The sequence below is a fragment of the Bombina bombina genome, chromosome 2, assembly GCF_027579735.1.
Source record: "Bombina bombina isolate aBomBom1 chromosome 2, aBomBom1.pri, whole genome shotgun sequence".
In the NCBI taxonomy this organism is placed as follows: Eukaryota; Metazoa; Chordata; class Amphibia; order Anura; family Bombinatoridae; genus Bombina; species Bombina bombina.
Window position 1 is genome coordinate 767,271,280 of NC_069500.1, and position 23,078 is coordinate 767,294,357.

Consider the following 23,078-nt stretch of genomic DNA (forward strand, 5'->3'; position numbering starts at 1 on the left):
GGCTACAGTCACTGAAGGCCCTCTGTTCTGGTACTTAAAGGGACACTGAACCCAAATTTTTTCCTTCATGATTCAGATACAGCATGCAATTTTAAGCAACTTTCTAATTTACTCCTATTATCAATTTTTCTAAGTTCTCTTGCTATCTTTATTTGAAAAAGAAGGAATCTAAGCTAATGAGCCAGCAAATTTTTATTTCAGAACCATGGACAGCACTTGTTTATTGTTGCTGTCCAAGGACAACCCAGTTTGTTCACCAAAAATGGTCCGGCATCTAAACTTACATTCTTGCTTTTCAAATAAACATACCAAGAGAATGGAGAAAATTTGATAATAGGAGTAAATTAGAAAGTTGCTTAAAATTGCATGCTCTATCTGAATCACGAAAGAACAAATTTGGGTTCAGTGTCTCTTTTTAAAGTTGCAAATAGAGCCACCAAAGCAGTACACACTATTCTGCAAGTAATGCTGTGGTGAATATGTGGTGTAGATGATGGCTCTATTTGCTGAAATGTAACTTGTCCACTCAGCATCAAACAATTCAGCCATCTTGGCTACTGCCTGAAAGTTTCTCCTGATAACAGTATTTTTTTATTTTTATTTTTGTTTTTTTAAGATGTTCTAGGTGTTACTATGTTGTATTAGAAGTGTCACTCATAGTATCTCCATGTCTTACCGCTTTTTTTTGTAAGAAATGTTTTTATAATCTCTTCAACACTTTTTACCTGATTAGTGGATAATATACGTGTGGTATGATACTTAAAGGACAGTAAACACCTTGACATTGTAATATAAAATGTTTTGATATACATCGTAAAATAAGTTTGCAATTTTAGTTTTGTTACTTTTTTTTCCAACTTTTCCTGTCATTTGTCTCAAATAGTAGCATTGTAACTGCCACACAAATTTCTGACAGACATATTTAATGTCAATGTAGTGAAGCAATCATCTTTTAATTGCTTGGTTTCTTTCATCCCGCCAGAAACAGAGATTTGCTGCTCTTGCCAAGTTTAAATCCAGTGTCTTCAAGATCCTCATTGCAACTGATGTTGCAGCCAGGTGAGGAAGAGACTGCTTTACGTAAATGGCAGCCATTTTGACATTTTAATGCAAAATCTCAGTCTGTATTTGCCACAGTGGGAGAGACTGCCTCAGTGTGAGTTGTATTACAGGTACAAATCCCCAAATCCAGAATTATTCTGAAATCAAGACTTTTTAATTTAGTATTTTTCTAAAAAATAAAATTATTAGAAATTACCATTTTCCCACCTGTGAGTCAAAATCTCTGTGTCTTTTTGGTTTGTTTTTGTGTTCTAAAATACAAATTTTGGTCTATATTTATGTAAAACACCATCTATTAACATTCAGATTGCAGTATTGTACTATCTTTCTGATGGTAGTATATATACAAAAATATAATAAAACTACCATTAGGTTGCATATATACGCTGTATTATAACATGTAAATATTGGCTAAATGAAATGAGATATTGTTGTTTACACTTGGTCCCATCCCCTTTACAAGCTGTCCTGTTTTATTGATGCAAATATACAGATATTCCTAAATCCAAACCTTTTATGGTCCCATGCTGTTTGGATAAAGGGTTTTATTTCTGTAATACACTCTCTCACTTTTCTCACACTTTGGGTGATTGCACATAAACATGGGCTTTGACAAATTGTACTTTTTCTATTATATATTATTACATTTATGTTTATGGTGCTGTTATTACTTCTGAAACATGTGAGTTATATATATGGTTTAAACTTTATGTAATGTGTTTTCAAATCCCCTCTCTTTGCTGTAGGGGTTTGGATATTCCTACAGTCCAAGTAGTGATCAACCACAACACACCAGGTTTGCCCAAGATTTATATCCATCGTGTGGGGCGCACAGCTCGAGCAGGTAATGTACCAATGTGATAATTACTGCAAAGGAACACAAGCACTTGTCACCAGCTGGCATGTTACATGGTTTTACCTCTCTTGGGATATTTGTATAGCGCCCTGTATAGCCTTTCAACAATGCATGTTGTAAATACTCTATATTTAGGAGTATGTTTGTTTAAATCTGTTTTTTTCATTCTAATTTATATTGTTTCTCTTTTATTCGAATATTTTAATGTTTTGTTAGATGCCACTTTTAAAAAGTTTATTTTTATTTATTTTGTTTTCTTTTAAGGACGTAGTGGAATGTCAATAACACTTGTGACGCAGTATGACATCCATCTTGTGCACGCAGTGGAAGAGCAGATCAGTGAGTTATTTTGTTTTTTTTACATATATATTTAAAGGGACAGTAAACGCCAAAAAGTTTATTGTTTAAAAAGATAGATAATCCCTTTTGTTACCCATTCCTCAGTTTTGCATACCCAACACAGTTCTATTAATATCATTTTTACCTCTGTGATTACCTTGTATCTAAGCATCTGCTGACTGCCTCCTTATCTCAGATCTTTTGAAAGACTTGCATTTCAGGCAATTAGTGCTGGCTCTTAAATAACTTCACATGCGTGAGCACAAGGTTTTTATTATATAAAACACATGAACTAACGCCCTCTAGCTGTGAAAACTGTCAAATGCATTCAGGTAAGAGGTGGCCTTCAGGGGTTTAGAAATTTAGCATATTTCAGCTAAGAATACAAAGAGAACAAAGCACATTTGATGATAAAAGTAAAATGGAAAGTTTTTTTAAATTACATACCCTATCTAAATCATGAAAGTTTAATTTGGACTTTACTTTCCCTTTAATCATTGTACGTATAAGTAATTTATATGTGTTCCTCATTATCCACTGCAGAGGATCGCTGGAAATGTCTGTAATTGGTGATTTAAATGTATTCTGCATTGATATCTGAAGTCTTGTGTTGAGTAAGACCCGTTTGCTCCATTCTCTTTCTACATTCTCTAGCAATCTTAACACTGTGAGATGTTTTACTGTAAACATTTAATAAACTAGCTTCAGCAATTTACCTATTTTTGTGGAAATTATTTGTAAGTGAAATCTGTTTTATTTGAATGTAGCAGGGACAAGCTGTTTTGTGCTATATTGGGTTTTGCTGTCTATTGCTCATTGATTAATAGAGTTGTGGAACTTTCTGCTATTTGCTTGATAAGGACAAGCCCCCATAAGCACGAAAGGCAAAAGTAAGTTTGGTCAGCACTAGTGATGTCGCAAACATAAAAATTTGGGTTCGTTAACGGCGAACGCCAACTTCCCCAACTGTTCGCGAACGCGCGAACCGCCATAGACTTCAATAGGCAGGCGAATTTTAAAACCCACAGGGACTCTTTCTGGCCACAATAGTGATGGAAACGTTGTTTCAAGGGGACTAACACCTGGACTGTGGCATGCCAGAGGGGGATCCATGGCAAAACTCCCATGGAAAATTACATAGTTGATGCAGAGTCTGTGTCTGTTTTTAAGCCATAAAGGGCATAAATCACCTAACATTCCTAAATTGTTTGGAATAACGTGCTTTAAAACATCAGGTATGATGTTGTATCGATCAGGTAGTGTAAGGGTTATGCCCGCTTCACAGTGACAGACCAAACTCCCCGTTTAAAGGGACAGTCTACACCAGAATTTTTATTGTTTTAAAAGATGGATAATCCCTTTATTACCCATTTCCCAGTTTTGCATAACTAACACATTTATAATAATATACTTTTAACCTCTGTGATTATCTTGTATCTAAGCCTCTGCAAACTGCCCCTTTTTTCAGTTCTTTTGACAGACTTGCAGTCTAGCCAATCAGTGCCTGCTCCCAGATAACTTCTCGTGCACGAGCACAGTGTTATCTATATGAAATACGTGAACTAACACCCTTTAGTGGTGAAAAACTGTTAAAATGCAATCTGAAAGAGGTGGGCTGCAAGGTCTAAGAAATTAGCATATGACCCTCCTAGGTTAAGCTTTCAACTAAGAATACCAAGAGAACAAAGCAAAATTGGTGATAAAAGTAAATTGGAATATTGTTTAAAATTACATGCTCTATCTGAATCATGAAAGTTTATTTTGGCCTAGACTGTCCCTTTAACGCACCGCAAACAACCCCAAACAGTCCATTTGCACAACCGCAAACTCCCCATTTGCACAAGGTTGGATACCAAGCTAGCCATGTCCCGTTCCTTGTCCTCACTGATGTGACAACACCAAGGGTCCCTGAAAGGTGACAACAAGCCCATTGGGACGCCTGCTGTGTTTGGTCTTCCACCTCCTCAAAGCCACCTTCCTCTGTGTTAAGTAGTACTATTCCTATCCGTTTAATCCCTGTTACGTCCCCTATCAGGGGACGTGTATATGGCATCGATTTTGGGAACCGGGAGATGGAAAAAGATGCTTGGTCGGTCCTCCTACTTCAAATTTGGGGCACTGCGCGTGCAATCTAATGTGCCACCAGATAGGAGTGGTGTGTTAAGTAGTTCTATTCTTATCAGTTTAATCCCTGTTACGTCCCCTATCAGGGGACGTGTATATGGCATCGATTTTAGGAACCGGGAGATGGAAAAAGATTCTTGGTCGGTTCTCCTACTTCAAATTTGGGGCACTGCGCGTGCAATCTAAAGTGCCACCAGATAGGCGTGGTGTGTTAAGTAGTTCTATTCTTATCAGCTTAATCCCTGTTACGTCCCCTATCAGGGGACGTGTATATGGCATCGATTTTGGGAACCGGGAGATGGAAAAAGATTCTTGGTCGGTTCTCCTACTTCAAATTTGGGGCACTGCGCGTGCAATCTAATGTGCCACCAGATAGGTGTGGTGTGTTAAGTAGTTCTATTCTTATCAGTTTAATCCCTGTTATGTGCCTTTTTTTTGGTTTGGTTTTTGAAGCCACAGTGCAGCACCAGAGGCCAGAAAAATTAGGCAAGTACACATGGCTGAAAAATTAGGTATTGTTGCAGCCGCTGCTGTAGCAGCGGCCAGAAAAATTGATGTTTGATTCCCAGGCAGAAAGTGCCCTAAAACATTGCGGCTTGAACCCTAGTTGGTGGCGGATAAGTGACGCAAGTCATCCGGCATTCAGAGATAAAATACAGCAGCGTGTGGACCATTTTTAGCCCAAGGCAGCTCATCTCATCAGGCCTTTTTTAGTCGACTGTATCGCCCACTGTCAGTCCCTTCGGGATCCATCCCTCATTCATCTTAATAAAGGTGAGGTAATCTAGACTTTTTTGACCTAGGCGACTTCTCTTGTCAGTGATAATACCTCCTGCTGCACTGAAGGTCCTTTCTGACAGGACACTTGAAGCGGGGCAGGCCAGAAGTTCTATCGCAAATTAGGATAGCTCAGGTCACAGGTCAAGCCTGCACACCCAGTAGTCAAGGGGTTCATCGCTCCTCAGAGTGTCGAGATCTGCAGTTAAGGCGAGGTAGTCTGCTACTTGTCGGTCGAGTCGTTCTCTGAGGGTGGACCCCGAAGGGCTGTGGCGATGCGTAGGACTTAAAAAGCTTTGCATGTCCTCCATCAACAATACGTCTGTAAAGCGTCCTGTCCTTGCCGGCGTGGTCGTCGGAGGAGGAGGATTACTTTCACCTCTTCCCCTGTTAGATTCCCGTTGTGCTGTGACATCACCCTTATACGCTGTGTAAAGCATACTTTTTAATTTTTTTTGGAACTGCTGCATCCTTTCCGACTTGCAGTAATTCGGTAACATTTCAGGCACTTTATGCTTATACCGGGGGTCTAGTAGCGTGGACACCCAGTACAGGTTGTTCTCCTTCAGCCTTTTTATATGAGGGTCCCTCAACAGGCACGACACCATGAAAGACCCCATTTGCACAAGGTTGGATGCCGAGCTACTCATGTCCCGTTCCTCGTCCTCAGTGATCTCACTGAAGGTATCTTCTTCCCCCCAGCCACCACCACGGGTACCAGATAGGTGACAACGAGCACCCTGGGATGCCTGTTGTGGTTGGTCTTCCTCCTCCTCCTCAAAGCCACATTCCTCCTCTGACTCCTCTTCCTCACAATCCTCTTCCAGCGTTGCCGCAGGTCCAGCAAGCGATGCTGATAAGGCTGTTTCTGGTGGTGATGGTGACCACAACTCTTCCTCTTCACGCTCATCTACGGCCTGATCCAGCACTCTTCGCAGGGCACACTCCAGGAAGAAAACAAATGGTATGATGTCGCTGATGGTGCCTTCGGTGCGACTGTCTAGGTTTGTCACCTCCTTAAAAGGACGCATGAGCCTACAGGCATTGCGCATGAGCGCCCAGTAACATGGCAAAATAATTCCCAGCTCCGCAGAGGCTGTCCTAGCACCCCGTTCATACAAATAGTCGTTAACGGCTTTTTCTTGTTGGATCAGGCGGTCGAACATTAGGAGTGTTGAATTCCAACGTGTCGGGCTGTCGCAAATCAAGCGCCTCACTGGCATGTTTCGCCGCTAGATATCTGAAAAGTGCGCCATGGCCATGTAGGAACACCTGAAATGGCCACACACCTTCCTGGCCTGCTTCAGGACGTCCTGTAAGCCTGGGTACTTATGCACAAAGCCTTGTACGATCAGATTACACACATGTGCCATCCACGGCACATGTGTCAACTTGCCCAAATTTCTTCCGTTGTCGCTAACCACTTTGCCGATCTCTAGTTGGTGCGGAGTCAGCCACTGATCCACCTGTGCGTTCAGGGCGGACAGGAGTGCTGGTCCGGTGTGACTCTCTGCTTTCAGGCAAGTCAACCACAAGACGGCGTGACACTGCCGTATCCGGGATGTGGAATAGTACCTGGGGAGCTGGGGGGTTGCTGTTGATGTGGAGCAAGACGCAGCAGCAGAAAAGGACTCAGCCGAGGAGGTTATGGAAGAGGATGGAGTAGGAGGAGTAGAGGAGGTGGCAGCAGGCCTGCCTGCAAGTAGTGGCGGTGTCACCAACTCTTCTGCAGAGCCACGCATTCCATGCTTGGCAGCCGTCAGCAGGTTTACCCAATGCGCAGTGTAGGTGATATACCTGCCCTGACCATGCTTTGCAGACCAGTGGTCAGATGGACCCTTGCCCCAACACTGTGTGCCAGACATGCCATTACTTCCTTTTGCACAATCGAGTACAGGTTGGGGATTGCCTTTTGTGCAAAGAAATTTCGTCCGGGTACCTTCCACTGCGGTGTCCCAATAGCTACAAATTTTTTGAACGCCTCAGACTCCACCAGCTTGTATGGTAAAAGCTGGCGGGCTAAGAGTTCAGTCAAGCCAGCTGTCAGATGCCGGGCAAGGGGGTGACTTTGTGACATTGGCTTCTTACGCTCAAACATGTCCTTGACAGACACCTGACTGTGGGCAGATGAGCAGGAACTGCTCAAGGTGAGACACGAAGTGGCGGATGGTTGAGAGGGGGCAAGGAGGACAGCAGTGGTTGATGTGGCTGAAGATGCTGGACCAGGAGGAGGATGGCGGCTTTGAGTTTGTGTGCTGCTTGTACTCATGTGTTGATCCCATAGGCGTTTGTGATGTGCGATCATGTGCCTTCGCAAAGCAGTTGTACCTAGGTGGGTGTTGGACTTCCCACGACTCAGTTTCTTTTGGCACAGGTTGCAAATGGCATCGCTGTTGTCAGAGGCAGACACACACAAAAAATGCCACACTGCTGAGCTCTGCAATGACGGCATTCTGGTGGTGGCAACAGCATGCGTTGATTGGCGTGCTGTCTGGCTGACCCCGGGTGGCGATGCATGCTGTCTGACTGTGCCACTAGCTCCTTGCGAATACCTCCCCCTCCTTCCAACTCGTCTCCTCCTCTCTGTCTCCCCATCTGAACTTTCCCCCTCTTCTTCTTCTCTTCTAGCGGGCACCCACGTGGCATCCACGGACGCATCGTCATCATCAACCGCTTCACTTGTATCTGACAACTCGGCAAAGGAAGCAGCAGCGGGTACAACATCATCATCATCACACCGTACATCCATGTGTGTAATGCTACCTGACTGAGACATATCCCTGTTATCTACATCCTCTGGCAATAATGGTTGCGCATCACTATCACACATTTCTTCCAACTGATGTGTAAATAACTCCTCTGACAGATCAAGTGAAGCGGCTGTGGTGCTAGTGTTGGTGGTGGCGGCAGGCGGGGGCGAGTGGTAACTTGAGAGGTGCCCGAAGCTAAGCTGGAGGAGGATGGTGCGTCAAGGTTCTGAGCAGAAGCTGTAGAAGATTGGGTGTCCTGTGTTAGTCAGTCAACTATGTCCTCAGAAATGTTCGAGTTCGGGGTACGTGGCCTCTGAACACTGGGCATTATTCTAGGGCCAAAGGGAATCACAGCACCACGAACACGACGGCCCCTGCGGGGTGGCCTGCCTCTGCCTGTCATTTTTTGTCGATTAGTGGTACTATGTGTGCAAGCTACTGTGACAACAGATATGAGTGGCACTGTGCACTGGCAAAAGTTGTCAGAGTAGACGCTGTAAGCCTGACACACACGCTTGCAGACAACTAACTGCTATTCAATGTATTACAGTCAAAATTGTATTTTGCTTTTTAAATGTACACTACTGTTACACCAGATATGAGTTGCACTGGGGTGACACTGTGCCCTGGCAGGCAGGCCCTGAAACGCACACGTGTGAAGGAAACTGACTGCTATTATTTAACACAGTCAAAAAAGTGTTGTTTTTTTTAAAATCTACACTACTGTTACACAAGATATGAGTGGTGGCACTGGGCAAGTGGGCACAGTATACGCTGTCAGCCTGACACACACGCTGGCAGGCAGGCAACTGCAATTAGATTACACAGGAAAAAAAAAAGCAGACTGATGTTCTAGCCCTAAAAAGGGTTTTTTGGGGTGCTGTCCTTACAGCAGAGATCAGATGAGTCCTTCAGGACTGTAGTGGACACTGAATACACTAGCCTAGCTATCAATTTCCCTATAAAATCAGCAGCAGCTACACTGTCCCTCCTCTCACTAACAATGCAGCTTCCGAATGAATCTAAAATGGATGCTGTCCAAGAGGTAGGAGGGTCTGGGAGGGAGGGTCTGCTGCTGATTGGCTGGAATGTGTCTGCTGACTGTGAGGTACAGGGTCAAAGTATTACTCAATGATGAAGAATAGGGGGCGGATCGAACATCGCATATGTTCGCCCGCTGCGGCGAACGCGAACATGCTATGTTTGCCGGGAACTATTCGGCGGCGAACTATTTGCGACATCACTAGTCAGCACACAAGCATGTTTGATTTAAAGAAAAAGAAACTTTAATACATTTTAAAAGTATGTGGACACCCCTACTAATAATTGGATTCATGTGTTTCAGCCACACTTGCTTAACCCCTTAGTGACCACAGCACTTTTCCATTTTTTGACCGTTTGGGACCAGGGCTATTTTTACATTTCTGCTGTGTTTGTGTTTAGCTGTAATTTTCCTCTTACTCATTTACTGTACCCACACATATTATATACACTTTTTCTCGCCATTAAATGGACTTTCGAAATATACCATTATTTTCATCATGTCATTTAATTTACTATAAAAAAATATATAAAATATGATGGAAAAAATTGAAAAAAAACACTATTTCTAACTTTGACCCCCAAAATCTGTTACACATCTACAAGCACCAAAAAACACCCATGCTAAATAGTTTCTAAATTTTGTCCTGAGTTTAGAAATCTCTAATGTTTACATGTTCTTCGCTTTTTACCACTTTGCTATTTCCAAACCATTTTTTTTTTTTTTTTTTACACAAAATTGGTGCTAGTTACCTTGGGACACTGATATCTTTCAGGAATCACTGAATATCCCTTGACGTGTGTGTGTATAAATATATATATATATATATATATATATATATATATATATATATATATATATATATATATATATATATGTATATGTGTATATATATATGTGTATATGTATATGTGTATATATATATGTGTATATATATATGTGTATATATATATGTGTGTGTATATATGTGTGTGTATATATGTGTGTGTATATATGTGTATATATATATGTATGTATATATATATGTATATATATATATATATGTATATGTGGTTCAAGTGAACAGAGGCACTTTCCGTATAACCAAAAGGTTAGTGCTTTATTTCAGTCTCATTAGAGTAAACGTTTTCGGGCTATGATGCCCGTTATATATATATATATATATATATATATATATATATATATATATATATATATATATATATATATATATATATATATATATATATATATATATATATATATATATATATATATATATATATATATTTTTTTTAGAAGGCAACCCAAAGTATTGATCTAGGCCTATTTTGGTATATTTCATGCCACAATTTCATCACCAAATGCGATCAAATAAAAAAAATTGCTCACTTTTTCACAAACTTTAGATTTCTCACTGAAATTATTTACAAACAGCTTGTGCAATTATAGCACAAATTGTTGCAAATGCTTCTCTGGGATCCCCTTTGTTCAGAAATAGCAGGCTTTGGCGTTGCTTTTTGTTAATAAAAAGGCAGCTAAATGCTGCACCAGACGTGTATTATGCCCAGCAGTGAATGGGTTAATTTTAGCTTTAGTGTAGTAGACAACCCAAAGTATTGATTTAGGCCCATTTTGGTATATTTCATGCCACCATTTCACCGCCAAATGCGATCGAATAAAAAAAAATATTAAAAATTATTTACAAACAGCTTGTGCAATTATGGCACACATGGTTGTAAATGCTTCTCTGGGATCCCCTTTGTTCAGAAATAGCAGACATATATATGGCTTTGGCGTTGCTTTTTGGTAATAAGAAGGCTGCTAAATGCTGCTGCGCACCACACTTGTATTATGCCCAGCAGTGAAGGGGTTAATTGGGTAGCTTGCAGGGTTAATTTTAGCTTTAGTGTAGAGATCAGCCTCCCATCTGACACATCCCCCCTCAAACAGCTCTCTTCCCTCCCCCATCTCACAATTTGTCACCGCCATCTTAAGTACTGGCAGAAAGTCTGCCAGTGCTAAAATAAAAAGCATTTATTATTATTATTTTTTTTATATTCAGTCTGCAGTGATGGATCCCCCTCTACCTATTTGCCACCATCTTGGGTACTGGCAGCTGTCTGCCAGTACCCAGTTTGCCCCCGAAAAGTTTTATTTTTTATTTTTCAAATAATTATTTTCTGTAGTGTAGCTGCCCCCCCCCAATCTACCTCTCTTCCCCTCCCAGATCCCCTGTGCAACATCCCAGATCCCCATCTCCCTCTCCATCCTTAATATACATTTAACTTTTAAGAGTGCATATTTGGCACGCACACGCAACCCCCCCCCCCCCCCGGACGCTACTGCCGATTACCACGCTAACTTGAGAAGAAACGGATCTGGAACCAGACATCGATGGCCCGCCCAACAGCCTCTCTGCTGCTGCTCCCACCCGCTAACGAACGGTGCCATCGATGGCCGATGCAGAGAAGGCCACAGAGTGGCCCTCTCTGCATCGGTGAGTAAAAAAGGGAATTGCAGTGATACCTCAATATCCAGCGCTTCAAACCCCAGAGGACGAGCCAGGCAGTCCTTGGTCGTTAAGGGTAGATTTTTAGAGGACGTACCGGGCACGTCCTCGGTCGTAAAGGGGTTAACGGTGCATAAAATCAAGCACATAGTCATGAAATCTCCATAGGAAAACATTTGCAGTACAATGAGCTGCACTGAAGAGCTCAGTGACTTTAAACATGGTGCTGTAAAGTTTGGGGGAGGACATAATGGTCTGGGTTTTTTTTTAGGGTTGGGTCCCTTAGTTCCAGTGAAAGGTCATGTTAATGCTACAGGATACAAAGACATTTTAGACAGTTAAGTGCTTGCAACTTTGTGGAAACAGTTATGGGAAGGCCCTTTCCTGTTCCAGCATGACTGTGCGCTAAAGGGGATGTCAGTGAAGACATGGTTTGAGTTTGGTGTGGAGAAACTCAAGTTGCCTGCACAGACACCTGACCTCAACCCCAATGAACACCTTTAGGATGAATTGAAATGCAGATTGCGAGCCAGACCTTCTCGTCCAACATCAGTGCCTAACCCCATAAATGCTCTTTTGGCTGAATGGGCACAAATGCCCACAGATACTCCAAAAATGAATAATTATTAACTCCATTTAATAGCATGTTAAAGGGACATGAAACCCAAACATTTTCTTTCATGATTTAGATAGATAATATAATTTTAAACTACTTTCCAATTTACTTTTATTATTTAATTTGCTTCATTTTCTTGTTATCCTTTCTGAAAGGTTTATCTAGGTAAGCTCAGGAGCAGCAAAGAACCTAGATTCTAGCTGCTGATTGGTAGCTCATATATATATTGATTGTCATTGCCTCACCTATGTGTCCAGTTAGAATCCGGTAGTGCATTGCTGCTCTATCAACAAATTATACCAAAAGAATGAAACAAATTGGATAATAGAAGTAAATTAGAAAGTTGTTTAAAATGATATTCTCTATCTGAATCATGAAATCAATTTTTTGTGTTTCATGTTCCTTTAAGTATGGAATACACAAAATCAATTTTATAATTTATTTAATAAATGTGATCTGCATGTTCTTGCAAGGGTTATGCCAGTTGTTTTCAGTATAAATGGCTTAACTTCAGTGTAGATACTCCAAACTGGTTTCTAAATTAAATACCTTTTTTTTACTGAAGTTAAAATTGAATTTTATCAATCACCTCAATAAGTTCTTAACTGTGTTTTGAGAGCTTTATTGAATAAAAACGCTTTCCACAGATTTAAAGCTACAAGAATATGCAGTGAAGGAGAGTGAAGTGTTGAAAATTCTCACGCAAGTGAATGTGACCCTTCGAGAATGTGAAATCGTGAGTATATTATAAACTGTTCCTTCCTTTATAGATGTGGCGCGCTGTAGTGCGCATTCAGTTAGGAAGCGGGTACTGCTCTCTCAGCCAATGGAAATCTGCTCTTTTGTCTCTAGAAACTCGAGTGCACAGACTTTGATGAGAAAAAGGAAATAAACAAGAGGAAGCAGCTAATTTTAGAGGGAAAGGTAAGATTCATTAGCTCACGTCAACATTAAAACTGATAAATAATGAATGCACAGATTATATCTTTATTTTGAAGTGATATACGTAGATATCTTGCATGTACTAAATCCTACTCCAGACATTCAAGAACAAGTTTTACAAGAAAGTTTTTGGAAAGATCTATTTATTATTAATTTGGCAATACAAATAGTCTACAGGTCCACTTTCCCTTAGTTTTATTTAATGTATTCACTGTCAATAGAGTATCACAGCTGTGATCCCACAGAGAAGCTGGATGTGGGTGTAGAAATGCTTACAAAAGACAAGCTTGTGCTTCATTACTAGTAAAAAAAAATTGTAGTTGTAAAATCAAATTTACATGAAGGAAAAACTGGCAATACCAAAAATGTGATTTAAATTTTTTTTTCAGTATTATATATATTTATTTTCTATGGCATGGAGAGTCCACAAATCCATTCAATTACTAGTGGGAATTCATCTCCTGGCCAGCAGGAGGAGGCACAGAGCTGTTAAGTGTCACATCCCTTACCCATAATCCCCAGTCATTCTCTTTACCTCTGTCACGGGAGGATGTGTGAAGATGATGTCTGAATATATTTAATCCTTTTATGGGTACTTTTCCCTGCAAGCAAGGATTGGGGCTATGCTGTGTCCATGTCAATCTCTTTAGTAAGAGTAATGGTGGCTTTTAGCAGTTAGAAGACCGCGAGGTAGTCTTTGCTTACATTCTAACATTTATGCTACCCCTATTATAGAAAACCAGAGTTGGTTACTCTGTATTTTTTCTCTTCCTCCAGGTCCCTGTCAGCTGCCAGATGAGGCTAACAGACCTGGGAATATATGCCTACCTCATGGCTGCAGCTACAAGGTAAGTGCTTATTTCCTTCTTAGGTTTAGAAGGCTCAAGCACATTGGGTGTTTCTATCATCTTTACATGCAGTAAAGGTGTTATATGCCTTCAATACCCGAGTTATGGGATTGAGGTTTTTCACTAGACATTCCCTGCAGCTGGTGCCTTTTATTTTGGACTGAGGGGCTGTATGCTTTAATAGAGGCTTATTTAGCATATCGGTATCCGCAGGGCTTATGGTCAAGCTTTCAACAGTACGCTGGCTTTAGTTACTCTTTTGGCTCTGGGTCTCCTGGCCCTCAGCAGCCAGTACATAGATTTTAGTCCTATAAGCTTTGTGCTTGGGACGATCGCAATGTGTTCTACGTGAGTTTAAGTTTTACAGGCTATGGGATCAGTAGGCTTGTTTTAAACTCATTTTAAAACATCCTCAGGGCTTTCTAGCTCTTACAGGGTAGTGTTTTATTTTAATAATAGCTGCTGCACTTAGGCAGGGTTTTTTGCGCCATCTTTATTTTCTCCCTCAAATACTACCATTTTAAGAGATAGCATTTAGTTATTGGCGGCAGGGCTGATTTGGCGCCATCTACCCAACCTCCCTCTTTTATTATTGCCGGTAATGTGGCTATCGTTCTCGCGCCATTAGTTGGTCTCTTTCGTTAGGACTCAGGCTTGGAGAGGGAGGTTCTATTAGAAAGCGTTGCCATCTTATTGTTATGCGGTCAATATTTCCAACCACGATCTGGCCTTAGTGATATGCACCACAGGATCTCTGGTGCGAGGTTCACCTTCCCCCTACTGGGTCTGGGTATAGGATCGTTTTGTCTTAGTAAGCATCTAATGTTAGGTGGATGCTCTTATAGGCATTTTTTTTTTTTAACTGCACTTAAAAAGAAATCTTTCTGGGTGTTACTTGTCAGCGTGTACTAATTATTTTAGTTAGTGTTGCGCTATACACTGCTTTAATTTGATTTCTATGCGATCCTCCATTTTTCTGCAGGGACCCGCAGGCTGCAGATATATTTGACATGTTTCCTCTCTTTGTGTGTACAAATTAGCCAAAGAGTAATAAGGGTTAGATATTTCAGTTATGCTTCAATAACATAAGTTTTTTTTTATATGTAAATAACATTTACTGCAAAGCCAATATTGCAGTATTCATTTTAATGGTTCATGGTGTTTTGTAAAGTTTTTTTTTTTTACAGTAATCCCATATGCCTGCACTTTTATTTTCAGGATGTGTTTCTCTTGAAAATATTGTTATCCTAGTTTTTACTGCCCTCAGGTGGCAGTTTTATGTAACTTCAGGTGCCACATTGGTTTTTAATTTATGATAAGGGTGAACTATCTTTTTCTCTCATTCTGATACTGCATGTTCAGTCTGATATAAATTTCTGTGCAGTCTGGTCAGTAATAACTTCAAGACTAGTTCTGTTCTAATGCTTTTGTTTTCATCTGTATGCCTTTTAGAACTGACTAAGGTTAAGATGATGCTTCTGATTCTCATAATCTTGAGAGTGGATGTTAGGGGGTTTATAGCATTTTATTTTTGCCCCTATCTTCTAAAGTAGATATATTGTATACATTTTATGTCTACTTATTTATCTGTTGTCTGCAGTGTATCTTAAATATATTTTGTTAGGGATTATTACATTTTATATCTTTAACCCCTTTACGTTTACAGTGTATATGGAATATTGTTATAAGCCTTATATCTGCTTATATATCCTCTGCTGTGCATATTATTATTACATGTTTTGAGGGATTATTAGCATTTTTATGACTATCCCTATTTTTCTGCAGTGATAAAGGATAATTTTTTTATTGATCCTTTTTGTTACGAGTCATATATAACATAACATAATATTGTTTTTTTCCCCTATGTTATTCTACTTGTACAGAGGCTCTCCATGTCTCTGTACTAATGTCCGTGACCTGTATGTTCTCCTTGTGTATAGGGGATTCATTTGTTTTCATGTATCATTCTCATCAGAACGCTATTCTATTTATTTTTAGATCTGTATTATAGGAATACTTATTTTAATTTCTCTCACATTGAGGTGATATTGTTAGCGTATGTAATACGGGATGTTTAATGTATCATTCTCTAATTTATTTTCCTGTTTTTATTATAGGAGTTATTTCTCCTACATTGGTGTATCCGGTCCACGGCTTCATCCTTACTTGTGGGATATTCTCATTCCCTACAGGAAGTGGCAAAGAGAACACACAGCAGAGCTGTCCATATAGCTCCCCTTAGGCTCCGCCCCCCCAGTCATTCTCTTTGCCGCTCTAACTAGTAGCATCTCCACGGGGGTGGTAAAGAGTATGTGGTGTTAGTTGTAGTTTTTTATTTCTTCTATCAAGAGTTTGTTATTTTAAAATAGTGCCGGCTTGTACTATTTACTCTGCAGCAGAAAGTGATGAAGATTTCTGCTAAGAGGAATATGATTTTAGCACCAGTAACTAAAATCCATGGCTGTTCCCATGCAGGACTGTTGAAACCAGAGAACATCAGTTGGGGGGAACAGTTTGCAGGCTTAACTGCTTCAGGTATGATCAGTCATTTTTCTAACAAGACCATGTAATGCTAGAAGACTGTCAGAAATTCCCTCTGGGATAGGTAAGCCATTTTTCTTAGACTCAGTATAAATTGATGGCTTATATTAAGGGCTCTATGCTGGTTGACACTAATTGTGGGCTTAATCGATTGCTTTTTAGCATGTTTTTGGCTATAAATAAGGTGTTTTTTCAAACTTTAAAACACTTTTGGGGTTTAATTTGCGCCTGGCACTTAGTTAGACACCTATTCTAGTCAGAAAGGCCCCTCCACTCTGGAATGAAGAGGGAGGAGGCCTCATTTTCGCGCCTCAATTGCGCAGTGTTTTTTGACTAGGCAGTTCATGCAGCTTTACGTGGGGAGTCCAGAGGCTCAGAAAAGGACTCCAGAGAGGTTTATTTGCTACCAAAATTATCCCTAAGGAAGGTAAAGGCCACAGTGGAAGCTGTGGCAGGGGACTGTACTGTGTTAACCGGTTAATAACTCCGGTTTGGGCATTGAGGGGTTAATTGGTCTGAAAACTTGTGTGCAATCTTTTCAAAGCATTAAGACACTGTGGTGAAAATGTCATTAAAATTGGATGTTTATTTGATGGTTTTTTGATGTTTCAGTAATAAAGTGTGCACTTTTATTATTTAAAGAGACAGTAACGTTTTTGTAAAAAATAATTTTTATTGCATTGAAGTTCTGTTGATGTCTGTCAAACATGTCTGATCCTTCAGATAGCCTATGTTCTGTATGCTCAAGGTCCAAGGTGGTTCCCCCATTAAATTTATGTGTGAAGTGTGCCATAGCATCAAAGCAGCTTAAGGACCATACAATCACACTTAAAAATATAGCCCAAGATGATTCTTTAGCTGAAGGTAGTGAAGATAGCTCGCTATCCTCTTCTGTGTCAATACCAGCTATGCCCGCGCAAGCGTTGCCCAGTACATCTAGCTCACCAATTGTGATTACTATGCAACAGTTAGCGACAGTAATGGATAATTCTCTTTCAGCATTTTTATCTAAACTGCCAGCTTTTCCTAGGAAGCGTGATTGCTCAGTTTTAAACACAGAAAATGAGCAAGCTGACGCAGAGGATAATTTATCTGTAGTACCCTCACATCAATCTGACTTGGCGGTGAGAGAGGGCCTGTCTGAGGGAGAAATTTCTGACACAGGGAAAGTTTCTCAGCAGGCAGAGCCTGATACCATAGCATTTAAATTTAAGCTAGAACACCTCCGCGCCCTACTTAAGGAGGTCCTAGCTACACTTGATGATTGTGAACCCTTGGTGGTCCCAGAAAAATTGTGTAAAATGGACAAATTTTTAGAGGTCCCAGTACACACTGATGCGTTTCCGATACCCAAGAGGGTGGCGGATATAGTGACTAGGGAGTGGGAGAGAATCCAGGTGTACCTTTTGTTCCCCCCCCCTATATTTAAGAAAATGTTCCCCATTGTTGACCCCAGAAAGGACGCATGGCAGACGGTCCCTAAGGTAGAGGGGACAGTTTCAACACTAGCTAAACGCACGACTATACCAATAGAAGATAGTTGCGCTTTCAAAGATCCTATGGATAAAAAATTAGGTTTGCTTAAGAAAATTTTTGTTCAACAAGGTTTTCTTCTTCAACCAATTTCTTGCATTATCCCTGTAACCACGGCAGCGTCCTTTTGGTTTGAGGAATTAGAAAACTCGCTCCAGAAGGAGACTTCTTATGATGAAGTCATGGACAGAATTCACGCTCTGAAGTTGGCTAATGCCTTCATTACAGATGCCGCTTTTCAGTTAGCTAAATTAGCGGCGAAAAATTCAAGTTTTGCAATCGTGGCGCGCAGAGTGCTTTGGCTAAAATCTTGGTCGGCGGATGTGTCGTCCAAAACAAAATTGCTTAATATTCCTTTCAAGGGTAAGACCCTATTCGGGCCAGAGTTGAAAGAAATTATTTCGGATATCACTGGGGGAAAGGGCCATGCCCTCCCACAAGATAGACCTTTCAAAGCTAAAAATAAGTAATTTTCGTTCCTTTCGCAATTTCAGGAACGGACCTGCTGCTACCTCTACAGCCACTAAGCAAGAGGGTAACGCATCCCAGCCCAAACCAGCATGGAAACCATTGCAAGGCTGGAACAAAGGTAAACAGGCCAAGAAGCCTGCTGCTGCTACCAAGACAGCATGAAAGGTTAGCCCCCGATCCGGGACCGGATCTAGTAGGGGGCAGACTTTCTCTCTTTGCTCAGGCTTGGGCAAGAGATGTTCCGGACCCCTGGGCACTAGAAATTCTCTCTCAGGGGGTACCTTCTAGAATTCAAGGACTTTCCTCCAAAGGGAAGGTTCCACATGTCTCGTAGAAGACCTTTTAAAAATGGGAGTGATACACCCAGTTCCAACACCAGAACAAGGGCTGGGTTTTTACTCAAACCTGTTTGTAGTTCCCAAAAAGGAAGGAACTTTCAGGCCAATTCTGGATTTAAAAATCCTAAACAAATTCCTCAGAGTTCCATCATTCAAAATGGAAACCATTCGGACAATTTTACCAATGATCCAGGAGGGTCAATATATGACTACCGTGGACTTAAAGGATGCGTACCTGCATATTCCTATCCACAAAGATCACCATCAGTTCCTAAGGTTCGCCTTTCTGGACAAGCATTACCAGTTTGTGGCTCTTCCCTTCGGATTGGCCACTGCTCCCAGAATTTTCACAAAGGTGCTAAGGTCCCTTCTAGCGGTGCTAAGGCCAAGGGGCATTGCAGTAGCACCTTATCTAGACGACATTTTAATACAAGCGTCATCTTTTCACAAGACAAAGGCTCATACGGACATTGTTCTAGCCTTTCTAAGGTCTCACGGGTGGAAGGTGAACATAGAAAAGAGTTCTCTGTCCCCGTTCACAAGGGTACCCTTCCTGGGAACAATAATAGACTCGGTAGAAATGAAAATCTTTCTGACGGAGGTCAGGAAGTTAAAACTTTTGAACACCTGTCGAGTTCTTCACTCCATTCCACAACCCTCCATAGCTCAGTGCATGGAGGCAATAGGACTAATGGTTGCGACAATGTACGTGGTTCCCTTTGCTCGAATTCATTTAAGACCATTGCAACTGTGCATGCTCAAACAGTGGAATGGGGATTATGCAGATTTGTCTCCCCAGATACAAATGGACCAGAAAACCAGAGACTCACTCCTCTGGTGGTTGTCTCAGGATCACCTGTCTCAGGGAATGAGTTTCCGCAGACCGGAGTGGATCATTGTCACGACCGACGCCAGCCTCTTAGGCTGGGGTGCGGTCTGGGAGTCCCTGAAAGCTCAGGGTCTATGGTCTCGGGAAGAATCTCTTCTCCCGATAAACATTTTGGAATTGAGAGCGATATTCAATGCGCTCCAGGCATAGCCTCAACTAGCGGAGGTCAAATTCATCAGATTTCAGTCGGACAACATGACGACTGTAGCGTACATCAATCATTAGGGGGGAACAAAGAGTTCCTTGGCGATGAGGGAGGTATCCAAGATCATCAAATGGGCGGAGGATCACTCCTGTCATCTATCAGCAATTCACATCCCAGGAGTGGACAACTGGGAAGCGGATTATCTGAGTCGTCAGACTTTCCATCCGGGGGAGTGGGAACTTCACCCGGAGGTTTTTGCCCAGTTAACTCAACTATGGGGCATTCCAGATCTGGATCTGATGGCGTCACGTCAGAACTCCAAAGTTCCACGTTACGGATCCAGGTCCAGGGATCCCAAAGCGAGCCTTAGTGGCGCCTTGGTCGTTCAGTCTAGCTTATGTCTTTCCACCATTTCCTCTTCTCCCCCGGCTAGTAGCCAGGATCAAACAGGAGAAGGCTTCGGTAATTCTGATAGCTCCTGCGTGGCCACGCAGGACTTGGTATGCAGACCTGGTGAATATGTCATCGGTTCCACCATGGAAGCTACCTTTGAGGCAGGACCTTCTAATTTAAGGTCCATTCGAACATCCAAACCTAGTTTCTCTGCAACTGACTGCTTGGAGATTGAACGCTTGATTCTAGTGAAGCGTGGGTTTTCGGAATCAGTTATAGATACTCTGATCCAGGCTAGAAAGCCTGTCACCAGGAAGATTTACCATAAGATATGGCGGAAATATCTTTGCTGGTGTGAATCTAAGGGCTACTCATGGAGTAAGATTACGACTCCAAGGATACTATCTTTTCTCCAAGAAGGATTGGAGAAAGGTCTGTCAGCTAGTTCCTTAAAAGGACAGATATCTGCCCTGTCTGTTTTGTTACACAAGCGTCTGGCAGCCGTGCCAGATGTTCAGGCGTTTGTATAGGCTTTAGTCAGAATCAAGCCTGTCTACAGACCTGTGGCTCCTCCAATGAGCCTAAATTTAGTTCTTTCAGTTCTTCAAGGGGTTCCGTTTGAACCTCTACATTCCATAGATATTAAGTTACTATCTTGGAAAGTTTTGTTTTTGGTAGCTATTTCTTCTGCTAGAAGAGTTTCTGAATTGTCTGCTTTGCAGTGTAATTCACCTTATCTGGTGTTCCAGGCAGATAAGGTTGTTTTGCGTACCAAACCTGTTTTTCTTCCAAAAGTAGTTTCTAATAAGAATATTAACCAGGAAATCATTGTTCCTTCTCTGTGCCCTAATCCAGCTTCTAAGAAGGAACGGCTGTTACAGAATCTTGATGTGGTTCGTGCTTTAAAATTCTATTTACAAGCAACTAAAGATTTCAGACAAACATCATCCTTGTTTGTTGTCTATTCTGGTAAGAGGAGAGGTCAGAAAGCGACTGCTACCTCTCTTTCCTTCTGGCTGAAAAGCATCATCAGATTGGCTTATGAGACTGCTGGACAGCAGCCTCCTGAACGAATTACAGCTCATTCCACCAGAGCTGTGGCTTCCACATGGGCTTTCAAGAATGAGGCTTCTGTTGAACAGATTTGTAAGGCAGCGACTTGGTCTTCACTGCATACATTCACCAAATTTTACAAATTCGATACTTTTGCTTCTTCGGAGGCTATTTTTGGGAGAAAGGTTTTACAAGCAGTGGTGCCTTCCGTTTAGGTTACCTGACTTGTTCCCTCCCTTCATCCGTGTCCTAAAGCTTTGGTATTGGTTCCCACAAGTAAGGATGAAGCCGTGGACCGGATACACCAATGTAGGAGAAAACAGAATTTATGTTTACCTGATAAATTTCTTTCTCCTACGGTGTATCCGGTCCACGGCCCACCCTGGCATTTGGTCAGGTTTAAATTTATTTTTCCAAGCTACAGTCACCACTGCACCCTATGGTTCTCCTTTTTCTCCTAACCGTTGGTCGAATGACTGGGGGGGGCGGAGCCTAAGGGGAGCTATATGGACAGCTCTGCTGTGTGTTCTCTTTGCCACTTCCTGTAGGGAATGAGAATATCCCACAAGTAAGGATGAAGCCGTGGACCGGATACACCGTAGGAGAAAGAAATTTATCCGGTAAACATAAATTCTGTTTTTTTTAATATCATGTGTTATGTTTTTCATTGGGGCACGAGATGTATTCAGTTGCCTCTACAAACTTTTATACTGTATTATTTGTATCTGGTGCATGGCATTTTGTAATCAGTCTCAAAATGGATTATTGTAACAGCTTGTTTTGTTTTTTTTGGACGTATTGGTCTTGACAGAGTCTGTTTCCATAGTGTGTTCCACCATCTGGTTACTGTTCTCCGTATATGAATGATCAATGTATTTCTTTTCTATCATGTACATTTTTTTTTTTTTTTTAGTACGCTCAGTGGAAAGTCACTGAGATTCTCTTGGGAGACCAGAGTTTCATTTCCAATTGGAGCATGACGTTCTATGGCAGAGTGGGGATTTTTGTCCATGAATTTTATAATTATACATTATAATTAGTTTTCTTCTGGATCTCCATATTATATTCTCTCTCATACCGAGGTGATTTTTCTAGTTTCTGGGACATGTATGTTGCCCTATTTTAATTTTCCGAGCTTGTTTAATTCTTCTCATATTGACGGATATTTTGCTCATGTCTGTCACATGTACAATAATCTTTTTATTTAAACTAGCTCTACCGCCTGGTTATCGGAAGGTTTGCAGTTTGGTACCTTCTGCAGTTACTTGCACCTTGAATGTGTGCCCGCAAGCTGTTTTAATCTATACGTTTTATATAGGGAGTGCTTCTATAGTTTGGTTCTTATATCTGTTTAAGACCCAGAATGTTCTGAGTGGGCCTATTTCTTTTCAAGGGATTGGAGATCTCTGACCTCTTTCATAGGATAGTTTTGACATTTCTTTGAGAGATTTCGGTTCTGGACTCTCTCTCTGGATCTCTTGTCCCACGGCGCATGCTTCTTGCGATTATGGGTCCTCTTGCTAGCCTCTCTGACTAGGGAACCGTTTTGGGGTTCCTCAATAGCATAATGCTGCTGAGAGAACACCTTAAGACTCAGAGTTCCGGAAACCTGTGACCATCTCTTGGGTACAGGTCTAACTTTGAATGTTCTCCAAAAATTATTTACAGAGATTATCTGTGCAGACAGACTTTCGTCTGGGAGTTAGTTTTTGTGCTTAGTGGGCTCTTCATATAGAGGTATTTTCGATTTTCCTCCGTGGAAACGCTCTCAGGTGATGAGTCCTGGAGTTGACTCTGATGATGTTTTCGTTTAAACGCCAAGCTTACTATTTCAGATCCAGATTGAGAGATCCTCAGGCAACTCTGGT

At 41.3% G+C, this 23,078-nt stretch overlaps 1 protein-coding gene across 2 annotated transcripts in view; it reads left to right on the top strand.

Annotated features, from left to right (window-relative positions):
- The window catches only part of DDX49 (DEAD-box helicase 49), a 66,791-nt gene that overhangs the window by 40,978 nt on the left and 2,735 nt on the right, over window positions 1–23,078 (top strand). For both annotated transcript variants that reach the window (XM_053702905.1, XM_053702906.1), the window contains 5 exons: window positions 983–1,059; window positions 1,809–1,906; window positions 2,183–2,257; window positions 12,705–12,793; window positions 12,910–12,981. In XM_053702905.1, coding sequence (XP_053558880.1) covers window positions 983–1,059; window positions 1,809–1,906; window positions 2,183–2,257; window positions 12,705–12,793; window positions 12,910–12,981 — 411 coding nt within the window. The remainder of the gene's footprint in view (window positions 1–982; window positions 1,060–1,808; window positions 1,907–2,182; window positions 2,258–12,704; window positions 12,794–12,909; window positions 12,982–23,078) is intronic.